Source organism: Chiloscyllium plagiosum, unplaced genomic scaffold (assembly GCF_037043375.1).
Source record: "Chiloscyllium plagiosum isolate Xiang-an unplaced genomic scaffold, Cpla_swu_hap1 HiC_scaffold_1, whole genome shotgun sequence".
Classification (NCBI taxonomy): domain Eukaryota; kingdom Metazoa; phylum Chordata; class Chondrichthyes; order Orectolobiformes; family Hemiscylliidae; genus Chiloscyllium; species Chiloscyllium plagiosum.
The window spans coordinates 86,745,538-86,760,189 of NW_028270139.1; the positions used below are offsets into that span (position 1 = coordinate 86,745,538).

Sequence of the window (14,652 nt, forward strand, 5' to 3'; positions counted from 1 at the left end):
CCCCAACTCTTCTGGCATGTTACTTGTGTCCTCATTTGTGAACACAGAGCCAAAGTATGTACAGCAAGCTTTGTTTTAACCAGCACCTTGTGAATCGGCACTCTTGATAAACTGGCAGAAAATATGTACCTCAAATACCACAATGTTTATTCCATCAAATTATCATAGGTTTATTAATTTATTTACCTCAATGTGAATATGCTTGTGGCTCAGTCGAATGGCCACATGAAATATCAGCAGTTGATTCAATTTCAATTCAGTTGCTCCTCAAATACTGTGATCTACCACCATGTCTGAGTAGATAGTTGAGAGTGCAAGTGAGGCTCTCTGTCAGTACATTTTATTTAAGGTAAAGATGAATTATTATTTAAGTCATTTATGCCATAAATATAGTATAACAGTGATGTGTATACCCCCTGCATTACATTTCTATTACTTAATGTGTGTTTTTAAACAATATTTAATCAATGGGCACACTCCTAACTCTAGAGGTAGTAAATTAAATTTACTGTATTAAGTTGGTCAGACATTTCTTTGTTCCCCAGTATAAATTTTCCTCTTTTTGACTGTAAGGGACTTACTTTTGGCTTCACCAAGCTTTTTCTATTATTGGTTAGAGAATTGAGTAAAGGAGTTGGGAGGTCATATTGCAGCTGTAAAGGACCTTGGTTTGCCCACTTTTGGAATATTGCATGCAATTCAGGTCTCCCTCCTATAGAAAGAATGTTGTGAAACTTGAAAGGGTTCAGAAAAGATTTACAAGGATGTTGCCAGGGTTGGAAAGTTTGAGCTATAGGGAAAGTCTGAATAGGCTGGGGCTGTTTTCCCTGGAGCGTCAGAGGCTGAGGGGTGACCTTATAGAGGTTTATAAAATCATGAGATGCATGGATAGGATAAATAAACAAAGTCTTGTCCCTGAGGTGGGGGAGTCCAGAACTAGAGGGCATAAGTTTAGGGTGAGAGAGGAAAGATGTAAAAGAGACCAAAGGGGCAACTTTTTCATACAAAGGGTGGTGCATGTATAGAATGAGCTGCCAGAGGAAGTGGTGGAGGCTGGTACAATTACAACATTTAAAAGGCATCTGGATGGGTACAAGAATGGGAAGGGTTTTGAGGGATATGGGCCAGTACTGGCCCATGTGACTGGATTAATTTAGGATTCCTGGTCAGCATGGCCGCGTTGGATCGAAGGGTGTGTTTCTGTGCTGTACGTCTCTATGACATATTTACATGAACTTTTACAGTCAGTTTTTATATTCCCCACAGGCTTACTCTCTACTCTTTTTCTTAATCAACTCTTTTGTCCTCCATTGCTGAATTCTAAACTGTTCACCCTCCTCTGGTCTGCTATTCTTTTCTTCAAGCCAATTTGTGTGCCAATTCATTGAGTCCAATACTATCTCTAATTTCCCTTGTAAATTGTGGTTTGACCACCTTTGCCGTTTTATACCAGACAGTAATGAACAATTATGGCAGTTCATGCATGTGCTCTTTGATGTTTGTCATTGCCATTGTTATCCCTTTCAGTAGTGTTCTCTAATTTAGCATAGCCAACTCACACCTCACACCATCATAGGTTCCTGTATTTAGATTCAGGACCCTGGTCTCAGAACCAAATGGATCTCTCTCCATCTTGATGACAAATTCCTTCATACTATGATTGTTCATCCTCAGTAATCTTGCACAACTAGATTGCCAGTTACTCCTTTCTCATTGCACAATGTGTAGTCTATGATGGCCTGTTATTTAGTTGGTTCCTCACCGTATTGATCCAGAAAATCATTTTATATGCACTCCAGGTATTCCTCCTCTATTATTACTACTAAATTCATTTGCACAATCTATATGCAGATTAAAGTCTCTCATAATTATGATTTACTTTTATTGCATGTATCTCTAATTTTGTGTTTAATGCCATTCACAACATCATCCCTCCAGTTTGGGGGTCTATATACAGCCCCCACTAATTTGCTTCTTTGCATTTCTTAGCTCTACCCATACAGGTTCCATATCATTGGAGCTAATGTCCTTCCTTACTATTGCATTACATCCTCTTTAACCAGCAATACAACCCCACCACGTTTCCTTTTTGTTGGTTCTTCCTAAACACTGAATACCCCAGATATTCAATTCCTATCGCTGGTCACCCTGCAGCCATATCTCCATATTCCTGACTATATCATATCATTTTTAAAATCTATTTGAGCAATTAATTCATCCACTTTATTGGAAATGCACTGCTCATTGAGCTCAAATCCTTAAGACTTGCCTTTTTAACTATTCTTGACCCGTTCCTTTTATTTTTCACTGTGTCCGTGTTTGACCTTCGGTTTCTCTGCTTATCACTTTTCAGTCTTTTGTTTTTGTTCTTGATTTCCCTTCCTCTGACTTCTTGGACTGGTTCCTATCCCACTGCCGTTTTAATTTTAAGTCTCCCGAACCACTGTAGCCAATGCTCCCTCTAAGACATGAGTCCCAGGCCTACATAGGGCGTGTCCAGTTTGTACTGGTCCCACCTCCCTCAGAACCAATCCCAATTCCCCAAGACTATGAAACCCTCCTCCTCCTCACACAGTTTCTTCAGCCACATGTTTATCCAATATATACTACTATTTCTACACTGACAAGCATGTGGCCCTAATAGTAATCCTAAAATCAGGATATAAGGAAACATTCCAACTTGCGTTAAACATGTTGGAACATTTGAGGTCCTACTTTTCAACTTGTTTCCTAATTTATATTCCGTTTTTGGGACCTTATCCCTTTATTTAACCTGAGTATTTGTACCAAAATATACAAAGTCAGAGGGCACAATGCCCAGCGACAGCATAAGAGATAAAAAGTGTGTAGTTTGTCTTAGTCGTAGTTTACATTAGACAATGGTGTATCTGGTATTCAGCATAGGCATTCACTAGCATGGTGTGGCATTTTTGGTCACAGATGAGGACCACACTGAGCTAATGGAATCTTTCTCTTTCTGATATAGTTTTCAGAACTGAAAAAGTGGATGTACGTGTAATCTGTGATACATTTACATTTTAGGAATTTTGTAAAATGATGATGACCCCTCATGTTGCAATCAATTTTCTGTTGGGATTAAAATGAAATATTAAACTGAAGCCCTGTCTTTGTATTGAGGCGGATGAAAAATGTTCCAACACATTTCATGCAAGTTGGAATGTTTGCTTATATCTTGAGCAAAAGCCTCTCAACCAACCTAAACAGATTAACTAGTCTGGTATTTGAACATTTGCGAAGCCTTGCTGTATACATCTTGTTTACACATCAAAAATGACTGCAAATGCAAAACAAGTTCACTGCAAAAAATAGACAAATTGTTTACAAAGCACTTTGGAATGTACTAAGGTTAAAGGTGCATTTGCAAAATGTATTTTTTACCATTCCTCACTATGAAGAATAATCTTTCTTTTCAGTCCCTTGCTAATTTAGGTGGGGTCCACTGTACAATGCAAAAGATCAAATATTCTAAGAAGGCAATGTTGGAAACTAATCATCCTGAACAGCTTTCAAGTTAGTCTGAAGCTGATGCTGGTTCAGAATGTTTAGATGTGCCTTTGATCTGTGCTGCTACTTGGTCAGTATAACTAAAAGGGAGACCCACCTGAGAGTTTTACTGTTTGCATCAAGACAGGCATGAATAAATTTTGAGCTCATTTCATTTTCCATAAAATTTGACCAAACATATTCTGTTTTCCTGTCCTTTAATTAGTGGTTGTTTCAATTCATGAAGGTGAAGCTCCACATTTTAAAGCAGCTGGATTATAAACTGTTAAATAACTCATCTGGCTAACATGGTTGATTATCTTCACTCCTAGAAGACCGCACAGGAAGAAGAAAGCCGTGGTGGTTAAATCATCACTCGGCCTTTCCAACCTCATTGCCAAAGAACAAAACTGAAACCAGTGCCCATCGACAAAGGAGATCAGTAAGCCTTGAACGCTTTGTGGAAACTCTTGTAGTGGCAGACAAAATGATGGTGGGATATCATGGTCGTAAGGATATCGAACATTATATCTTATCAGTAATGAATATTGTAAGTTTTATCCCTTTGTATTTTAAAATTATAAACATTTGTTGAATCGATTTTCTTGGCCTTGAATAAGAGTTGTCTAAAGTCCATCTCAATGCTATTATAGCTGAGGCATTGATTTATGTACTATGAATGAATGATTACCGTGACTGAAATAGAAGAATAGAATTTCAAATGAACATTTTAAGCATCAGTATCTTTTATTGCACAATATAACTCAAAGACTACGTTCTTGAAAAGGATGACTTCAGTCTGAGAAAATGATTTAGTTCCATCAGGGCCTCGTCAATAATGCTGCCTGCCTGAACTGAGCAGGACGTGTTCTCTGGCCAGAAGGCAAGGGAGCGGAGGTTTAGCTGGAAAGAGGCCACAGTCTTGGCACCAAAGAGATGGCATGCCCTAAGAAGGGAGTTCCTGGAGGATGTTGTCAGTCAGAAACCCAAAGTAGAGGGAGATTGAATATTCATTTTTGAGAGCCGGAGGTGTGCTTCAGGACAGCATTTTGAATGTCTCCAAATGGCAAGCTGGGAGGTAAAAGGCAGGTAAAGCCATGGAGAGCTATGCAGGGATAGCTCCTTATCCCACCTCCAAGGCATTTTCTCAGCAGCAGGATATGATGTTCATTGCAGACCTGAACAATCCCCATCCACCAGTGCTCTCCTCCACTTGGCTGAACTTGTTTTCGCACTGAACAATGTTTCCTTTAATTCAGCTCACTTCTGCCAAGTCAAAGGAGAGACTATGGGCACCCACATGGGCCCCAGTTATGCCTGTCCCTTTATGGGGTATGTGGAACAATCTTTCTTCCAGTCACCCTCTCACTTTCTCAGTACTTTCTCAGTACATCGGTGACTGTTCATGCTCCTGCCTGGACCTTGAAAAATGTGTTCAGTTTGCCTCCAGTTTTCAACCCTCTATAAACTTTCTCATTGCCCATTTACAACACTTGCCTTCTTTTCCTTGACCTCTCTGTCTCCATTTATGGGAATAAACTGTCCACTGCTATCCACTACAAAGCACTGACTCCCATGGTTACCTACACTACAGATCTTCATGCCCCATGTCCTGCAAGGACTCCATCCCATTCTCCCAGTTCCTTCGCCTACATCATATCTATTTGGATGATCCCATCTTTGAAAACAGCACTGCTGATATGGTTACCTTCTTCCATAACTGTGGTTTCCCTCTCAATGTGTTTGACGGGGCCCTCAACCACATCCTCCTGTCACCCATGCTTCTGCCCCTGCACCTTCCCATCACTCACAACAGTGTGGTCGGGTCCCCCTTGTCCTCATGTTTCGTCCCACCAGCCTCTGCATTCAAAGGATCATCCTCCACCATTTCAGAAAACTCCAGCAGAATGCCACCAGCAAACACATCTTCCCCTCACACCCTTGTCTGCATTTCACAGGGATTGTTCCCTCTGAGACACCCTAGTCCATTCATAGAGCACTAACACCAACCCCCTTTCTGCAACATCTTCCCGTATAACTGCAGAAGGTGTAACACCTGCCCTTCACCTCCCCCCCTACTCACCATGCAAGGGCCCAGTCAGTCTTTTCAGGTGAAGCAGCATTTCACCGGTAACTCCACCAACCTCGTGTATTGCACTTGCTGCACCCAGAGTGGCCACTCTACATTGGGGAAACCAAGCACAGACTGGGTGACCACTTTGCAGAACATCTCTGGTCTGTGCGCAAGCATGACCCTGATCTTGCCGTAGCCGGTCATTTTAACACAACTTCCAGCTTGTATGCCCACCTGTCTGTTCCCAGCATGCTGCAATGCTCCAGTGAATCACAGTGCAAACTGGAGGAACAACATCTCATCTTCTGACTTGGCAGTTTACAACCTACTGAACTTTATATTAAGTTCAGCGCCTTCAGACTGTGAACCCACTCCCGTTTGTTCCCTTTCTTTTATCTTTACTTGTTACATTCTCTGTCACTACGTCCTGTCTCCCCATCCCCTCACCTTAGTGGGACCATCTCTCCTTCCCAGTCCGGCAGTTTTCCCACCATTGTTCTGCTACTCTCACATTCCAGTCACTTAATCTGCACTATCAACACCCTTTCTTCCACAACACTCCACTCCCCCAGGCCCACAACTATTACATTAATGCTGTCCCTCCACATTTCAAATCAGCTCTGATGAAGGGTCATCTAGACTGGAAACAGTAGCTTGTTCTTTGTCCACAGATGCTGCCTGACCCACTGTGATTTCCAGTGTGTTTTGTTTTCGGTACAGATTCCAGCATCTGCAGTAATTTGCTCCTACCTATGATACACATGCCACTTCAAGACAGGCAGTGATCTCCCTGGAGGAGGTTTCCTCTCTGACCCTCCAGTTCCTGAGTAGTTTGTTTCTTTGACTCACTTGGCCCAGAACCTTGAGGTGAAAATGTGTTGCTGGAAAAGCGCAGCAGGTCAGGCAGCATCCAAGGAGCAGGAGAATCGACGTTTTGTGCATGTCCGAAACGTCGATTCTCCTGCTCCTTGGATGCTGCCTGACCTGCTGCGCTTTTCCAGCAACACATTTTCAGTTCTGATCTCCAGCATCTGCAGTCCTCACTTTCTCCTAGATTTTAACCTCTTGCAAGGATGCCTTCCTTGAAGAAGCTCTCTTCCTCCCTCTACAAGGATTTCAGTGAGTCCCTCTCTCACTGCACACCCCAGGTCATCTCCTCTGCCCAGAAGCTCTTCAGCCACGTTCTCAAACAGACTCGCTACTACAGCCACATCTCCTTCCTCAGCCCCTGTCTATGGAACCGACTGACCCCGCCCGGATTCCAGACTATGTTCAGACCAACAAAATTTGCACCCAACCAGGATTCCTGAAGAAGGGCTCATGCCCAAAACGTTGATTCTCCTGTTCCCTGGATGCTGCCTGACCTGCTGCGCTTTTCCAGCAACACATTTTCAGCTCTGATCTCCAGCATCTGCAGTCCTCACTTTCTCCGAGAACCTTGAGGTCTCAAGCATGCTTCAGCAGTGATCTCTCTTCGCAATGGCACTGCTGGGACTTCAGATGCAGGGATGGCAGCATGAAGAGTCTGTACAGCAGACCCATGGGTGTCTGATTGGATGTAAACATTGGGGGCAAAGGTGGTCTCACTGTTGGTTGGTGTAGGCTTAGCACTCGCTTTATACCCTAATGTCCAGGTTCACTTCCTGGATGCCCTGACCTGACAAGAAAGCTGCACTGGCTTTTCTGATTGAACTGGAGTACAAGTTGCAGCTGAGACCTAATGAATGCAGGTGGATAATTCACCTGAGCATTTTAACTGCTCCCTGATTGGTTACTGCCATGTGGGCAGAGCCAAAATCAACCCTTTTGTATTAACCCCAATTTACCAATTTGAAAAAAAAATATTTCTTTGTTTGTGCATCACAGAGAGAGAATGAAGCTAATAGATTCCAGGAAGCCAATTGCAAGACAATAATGTAGGCATTTTATAACCAATAAGATCATTGCTGTATTGTTCATAAGAGCATAATAACAGAGGAAATAGGACCAGGTTTAGAACATATATGGGCATTTGAGCCTGGTTCCAACTAACATGATCATGGGTAATCCTTAAACTCAACACCACCTTCTTGCCCAGTCTATATATCCCTTGATTCCTATTGAGTTCACAATTACATCAATCTTAACCTTGACTGTACACCTATCACCTTATGGAGTAGAGAATTTCAAAGATTCACATACACTGAGGAAGAAAATTTTCCTCAGCTCAGTCTAAAACAGCTGTTCCCTTACCCTGAGATTGTGCACTCTGGCTGTAGACATGGGAGCCAAGGGAGGTAAAAAGCTCTCAGTATCTGACCTATTGAATTTTCCCAGATTTAAAGAATCTGTATCCTTCTGAATTAGAGGCACTGCAGGGTGACGGGATGGGAATAGAACTATGACAGCTATCCCTGTGGGGGCAAGAGAGCTATGGATGGAGGGTTTGATCTCTGAGAGCCTTGTGGGGGTTGGGTTGGAGCGCTGAAAGCCAAAGAGATTGTAGTTTGGAGCAGATAAGGGGAGTTCTTCTAAATTCTATGAGGAGATGAAGTGGGTATAGAGCTGTCAGAGCTATCACCTGTCAAGGGAAATAGAGTTCTGGGTGAGGGGATTGATCTCTGAGATCTCTATATGGAGGAGGAAGATGGGGCTCTGAAAGCCATGGAGATTGTGGGTAGAGTTATTTGGGGAGTGTTTCTAAATTACAGACAGTGTGACTGGGGGACAGGTAGATATATGAAAGCTGTGAGAGGGTGGGGGGTGTTATATAGAGTTTGGTGAGAGCTGTTGGGGTTGTTGGCTGTTTGAGCTCTGAGAGCCATTGTGATGTTGAGGTATTGGTGGGGAGATTGGGGTAAAGCTGGAATTACAGCTGTGAGAGGGAGAGGGTTAAGTTCAGACAACAGGGTGAGCATCGTAGATATAGGAATGGTAGAGATGTCAGGGTGGTGAATGTAGGGTAGAGGGGCAGAGGACAGGTAAAACTGTAAGAGGGGACAGGCAGGGGTAAAACTGTAAGGGGACAGGGGAGGGATAGAGCTGTCAGATGAAGGAGAGGAGTAATTCTGTAAGGGGGCAATGGGTACAGCGGTAAGAGGGGTAATGGAGTTGAGAGGGGTATGGGAGAGGTAGGTCTGTGAGGAGGGCCAGGAGTAGATCTGCAAGAGGTGGCAGTGGAAAGGTAGATCTACAAGAAGGGGTAGAGGAGTGGTAGAGCTCTGAGAGGAGTCAGGGGAGGAATTAAGTTGTGAGAAAGGGCAAGGGAGGGGTACATCTGTGAGACATGATGGGAGGACTGGATCTGAGAGAGGGGCAAAAGGAGTGGGTATGCAATAGGGGGCAAGGGAGGGGTCAGAACTGAGAGAAAGGGCAGGAAAGTGTAGATTTGCAAGAGGGATTGGGGAGAACGATTGGAGAATAGGCAGTAGGGCTTCCTTCCCTACTTTAAAGGTTCTGCTGAAAGCACCGACTGGACCTCAGAGCCATTTTGTGAGGCCTGGACATGATTCATAGTGTTCCATGAATCACGTCTAGGCCAGAAGCTCTGAGTTGAGTCCCACTCCAGTGATTCATACTCAGGGAAGGTATGTCCTTAACATGGCCAAACCTGTTGACTACCAATCTGCAAATATTTAACACACTTTGCTTTTCGTCACTTATATAAATGATTTGGATGTGAACATCGGAAGTATAATTAGTAAGTTTGAGGATTACACTAAAATTGGAGGTGTAGTGGACAGTGAAGAAGGCCACCTCAGAGTACAACGGGCCAATGGGCTGAGGAGTGGCAGATGGAGTTTAATTTAGATAAATCTGAGGAGCTACATTTTGGAAAGGCAAATCAGGTTTCCAACTTGCCTCAGCAGCTCCTGCAATTCTGCAAAACCTGTCAGTCATGTGACTGGGTCTGCAGCATCAGGAGTCCACCTTTTGTCACAAAAGGCTTAGCAAGAGTCAAGGCAACCAATTTATGACTTACATTCCAGAAGATGTGCCCTTGGTCTCATTGCCAGGAAGAATGGGCTTGGGATCCAACAATTAATCCTAATACACAAGTTCCAAGGCCTATGGAATATATCAGCCCTTGATGTTTGTTTCATAGCTTGTTTGTTTCAGCTAGCTTAATATTGCCAGAAAAGTGGATACATTACACTCACTATAATGCATTAATATAGATAATGAGAATGTGAGATACTGATCCTTTCTGCATCCAACCAGTAATAGCCTATCAACCTGAAAATAACCTTTTTTTTCTATTGTTGAATTTCTGTCCTTTAACTAATCAGTTATCTATGCTGATGTATTACCCTCAACCCCTAATCTATGAGCCCGTATCTTGCACAACAAATAGTTGAGTGTCACTTCACCGAATGCCATTTGAAAATCCAAATACATGACACATGCCGATTCTCTTTTATCTGTCTGGCTCATTAGATTCTCAAAAATCTTTTAAAAATCTGTCAAACAGGATTTCCTACTCCTACAACTGGCAGACTACTCATACCATAGTTTTCTAAGTGACTTGTTAACACTTCATTAGTCCTGGATTCCAGTTGTAATAAATAGAGATGACTGATGTCAGGCTAATTGATCTGTGGTTTCCTGTTTTCTCTCTCCTTCCTTTCTTGAAACCTGTGTAACATTTGCTACTTGAGGCCACTTGCTGGTACCATTCTAGAACATAAGGAATTTGGGAAGATCACAACCAGTGCATCTCTGTAGTCACATCTCAGATGTCAGGATGTTTGATATCAGATCAAGGGCATTTCAGAGCTTGCAGTCCCATTAAATTCTTCAGTTTTTCATTTTCATTCTCTTCATGAAATTAATTATATATGCATGGATAGAAGAATGAGGGAGCAGTTTCACTTTAAAAATTAGACACTTCAGTGGATTAGATTCCCTACAGAATAGAAACAGGCCCTTCAGCCCAATCAGTCAACACCAACCCTCCGAAGAGTAACCCACCCAGACCCAGTACCCTCTGACTAATGCACCTACCGCTATGGGCAATTTAGCACGGCCAATTCACCTGACCTGCACATCTTTGGACTGCACCCCGAGGAAACCGGAGTACCCCGAGGAAGCCCACGCAGACACGGGGAGAATGTGCAAACTCCACACAGATAGTCGCCCGAGGCTGGAATCAAACCTGGGACCCTGCTGCTGTGAGGATAACCACTGAGGCACCATGTCACCCACAGAAATGTGTAGTCTTCCCAGGATCAGATTATTCCTTTAAACTTGTTAATTATTGCAGGTTTGGTTTCTTTCTTCTGATATTAAGAATAATTTATTTTCATGGTGACAAATAAAATATACTTTTCACTGCTTAGTTTTTCCGATGGTGCGTATTTAAAGTTTAGTTCTGGAATTTACAAATTCGTGTAAAAATTGTGAAAATTGCTTAATTTGTAGTTAGTCTCACTGTCTCTCAATAGTTATCAGTTCTTAGTGGTTGACCTTCGAATCCATGTACCGAATATTTCAGAGAGTGGGGTGGAGGCAGTATCATTTAATCCCTTGGACTGACTTTAAGACAGGTTCCCCCAGGAAGATAATACACTGCAGGTTGACTTAACAAGCTGAGGGTTGGGCTTCTGTCCCTCAGTGAAAGGAATGCCCATCATTGTGTGCTATCAGCAGTAGGTGGAGTTCCCAGTTGCTGGTGATGGAACAATGAACAATTTGGGTATCTGCTCATTAATTTAGAAAGTGTTAATTCTGAGAAAGGAAAGCTCAAACAACAAATATCTTTCAAATATCTAAATAAAATGTGAGGAGTAAAGGTCAAAGTAAAGGCTTCACTGACAAAAGATATAAAAATACAAGGCACCCTGCAAATAGGAGGCAAATGTTGTGATCACAGGCCTCACTGCAGTAGCAGCAACACCCACTAGTCTCTGCTGATGCTGCTGGGACTATAAGGCTGTCACCTAATCTGATCTGCTGATAGCACACAATGATGGGCATTCCTTTCACTGAAGGACAGAAGCCCAACCTTCAGCCTGTTAAATCAACCTGCAGCGTATTATCTCCATGGGGGAGCCTGTTATAAAGTCAGTCCAGGGGATTGAGTGATACTTCCCCCATCCTCCACCCCTTCTCATCATTGGTGGGTAGAAGGCTCTTACATGGCTACTTAAGGGCAGCAACTGCCTTCTGACTTGGAATATCATCCTTCACCTTCCATGACTGAATTGAAAAGATTCAGGATGTTAAGAGACTGGGGACAGCTGGAGATTTTGGAAGGGTAAAGGGTTTTGCTTGCTGACTGGAGAGTAAACAAGACACCAGGGATGCCTCCTGTAGGAAAGAAAGTCAGTATTAAATGGCCATCAGTGGGCCTTTCCCATGATCAAGGACTGTGGCATGAGAATTCCTCCTCATTGGGAGCTGCTAGCCATTCAGAGGCTGCTTGCTGTTTTTAATGAAGTGGTGATGTAGGGAGCTTGAGGTTTCTGCTGGAACAGCACTTACTTTTGAGGCGTTTGGTCGAAAAGTGCCAAGGCAGGGTTGGGGGGGGGGGTTGGTGGTGGGGGCCCGGTGGGTGGGAGTGGGATGGTGATTGTCAGCGGCAACAACAGGGTCGGTTCTGAGTGGCTCCTGTTCCTGATGCCAATCCTTTAATCAGACTCGTGAGTGTGTTTCAATAAGAGGTCTCTCACCCACTCCCTGAAGTGGCAGCAGACCATGAGTAGGCTGTATAGTTTTAGCTGCTGTGCACAGTAAGACTACTTGCAATTGGGTTTGTCCTGGTGATGGCATGATGAGACCTTTAAGCAATCGTTAATTGTCCACATAAGGGCTTCATTTAGTAACAGGGTGGGAAGTCCAATCATGGGCTTGTTTTAATTCTGGTGGAGGCAGCAAGGTGGTGGGATTCAGACTTCCTGCCTATTTAAAGATCCTTCCTGCCTCCAAACCCTCGCCACAAGAGAGGCCATAACATTCCACTTGGGCTTTGCAACCTCTGCCCCTCCTTCTAAAAAACCATTGATTGTCCACTGAACTTTTTCTCACTTCATGTAGGAAGCCCACGTGTGAGAAATCCTTTCTCACAGCACCTCACTCATTCAACACAACCGAGCTAACGTAATTGCAATTTTGAAGCCACAGATAGTACTGAGATGATAGTATTGATTTTAATACCATTCAGGAATACAGACAAGAGAGCTATTGCCCCGTTTGGGAGTGGCAGAGAGAAGCTCCCGTAATCTTGCAGTGAACTCTTACTGACATGACAGTGATCTCCTACTAAATTGGATATCGGAGGAATTGGGTGCCTTGTTGTTACAACCCATAGTAGCAGGCTGGTCCTGGGGACCAAAGGGAATGGTGTTAGACATTCGCATAAGTACTAATTGTTTGGCCCAAAAGAGTTTGCAGTGAAGACTGGCAAAGTCATGCTTGCCTTCCAGTTCAGAGTATTCTTGCTCCTCCAGGACAAAGCGATCTGTATTTTTTAAAAAAGTGCTTGTGTTTCTGAGCCTTTCCAAGCCCTATGATCTACTTCACATTGCTATCCCATTATATAATCGTCTGGTAAATATTGCAGTTGAACCTTGATTACGCTATTGGAGCCCTTTAAGACATGTTAAGGTAGATCCTGCTGGCTTTGGGTGGCCACTGAACATATTAAAGTGAAACTAATGATTAAATTCCACTTTTATTTCTCACCCACAGTTTCTACTGGGTTCAAATTTCCCCAAGATTCCTAACAATTAATTAATCTAAGATTTCAGTCCCGTAATAGTGTATGTCACATTGCAGTAAATAGAGTATAAATAAGAACATTGCAAGAATATATTTGGATCTTTTTGGCTATGGCAATTATTAGTGAAAATAGGAGCGTGAAGAACATGGAAGCTGAAAAATCTATTTACAACTACCTGTGTCGATCTATAAATGTAAAAAAAATGTAAAAATATAATATGCAAAATTAAGGCAATGCTTACTTTAAACAGAAAGATTTTAGATACTAGTTTTAAGTGATGACAAATAACTTTATAACAACATGTTCTTGGCAGGGTATTCCCCTCAGCTGAAGGCATAAATCAGAATTGAAGCATTCACTCCCCTGGCTGTCTGTCCATTTATTCATATGTTGAAGTCTCTGTTCTGAGAGCATGATTTCATAAAACCCCCTGTGAAGCAGTTGTTAATTATGATATTGCTGTCAATGTGAAGTTGTCACACTAAAATCAGAAGCAGAAAGAGGAATTTTACTTTTGTCTGACTTTGTGTCTTTTCTTATTTTCTGGAGGTCAGGTTGCCAAACTTTACCGTGATTCCAGTCTAGGAAATGTTGTGAACATAATAGTCACTCGTCTGATTGTTCTTACTGAAGATCAGGTAAGCTGAGGAATCCAAAATGTCTACTATTTTAATTGTCACTTTTAAAATTTTGATTGTTTTACAAAAATTGGAAGAAAGTTTCTGTTACTGGAAAATACAGCAGAAGAAATATTCTGGTTGTATGTGTAATAACATTATAAATGCTTTCAACAAGAAATATTTATAAGTTCTTTGTCTCTTGATGTGTTTTTAATTTATTTGGCCGAAGTCAGACATCAGAAAATCGTTATATAAAATAAAGGGTACGTTTTCAAACGAAAAATTAAAAAGCAAGCTGCCCTTACTAATTATCATCTTGGTTTTTATTCTTTGAAGAAGAACTGGTTCTTCAGTAATATGTTTGGATTTCTCTGGTATACTTGTTGCATTGTAGCCAAACTTGGAGATAAATCATCATGCAGACAAGTCCTTGGACAGCTTCTGTAAATGGCAGAAATCCATTCTTTCTCACCAAAATGATGGAAACACCATTCCAGAAAATGGGATTGCTCATCATGATAATGCTGTTTTAATTACTAGGTAAGATGTGGATATTTGCATGCAAATTATAATCACAGAATAAAAGCCTTATACACAGTGACTAGTTATTTACCTACATCACCCACAATCAGGATGTGGGCTTCAAATTAAAAAAATGCTTTTCTTCTGTCTAAAGATTTTTTTGTATAAGTTGTCCCTACTTTTATCAACCTGGCAGATATATGTTTGCCAATGCCCCGTGTGCCCTGCATTTT

At 42.3% G+C, this 14,652-nt stretch overlaps 1 protein-coding gene across 2 annotated transcripts in view; it reads left to right on the plus strand.

The window, feature by feature from the left end:
- The window catches only part of adamts6 (ADAM metallopeptidase with thrombospondin type 1 motif, 6), a 300,876-nt gene that overhangs the window by 36,410 nt on the left and 249,814 nt on the right, over positions 1 to 14,652 (plus strand). For both annotated transcript variants that reach the window (XR_015757565.1, XM_087988638.1), the window contains exons 5-7: positions 3,837 to 4,054; positions 13,832 to 13,915; positions 14,292 to 14,437. Coding sequence is in view for 1 of the 2 variants with exons in the window: in XM_087988638.1 (XP_087844764.1) it covers positions 3,837 to 4,054; positions 13,832 to 13,915; positions 14,292 to 14,437 (448 nt within the window). In the remaining variant the exon portion in view is untranslated. The remainder of the gene's footprint in view (positions 1 to 3,836; positions 4,055 to 13,831; positions 13,916 to 14,291; positions 14,438 to 14,652) is intronic.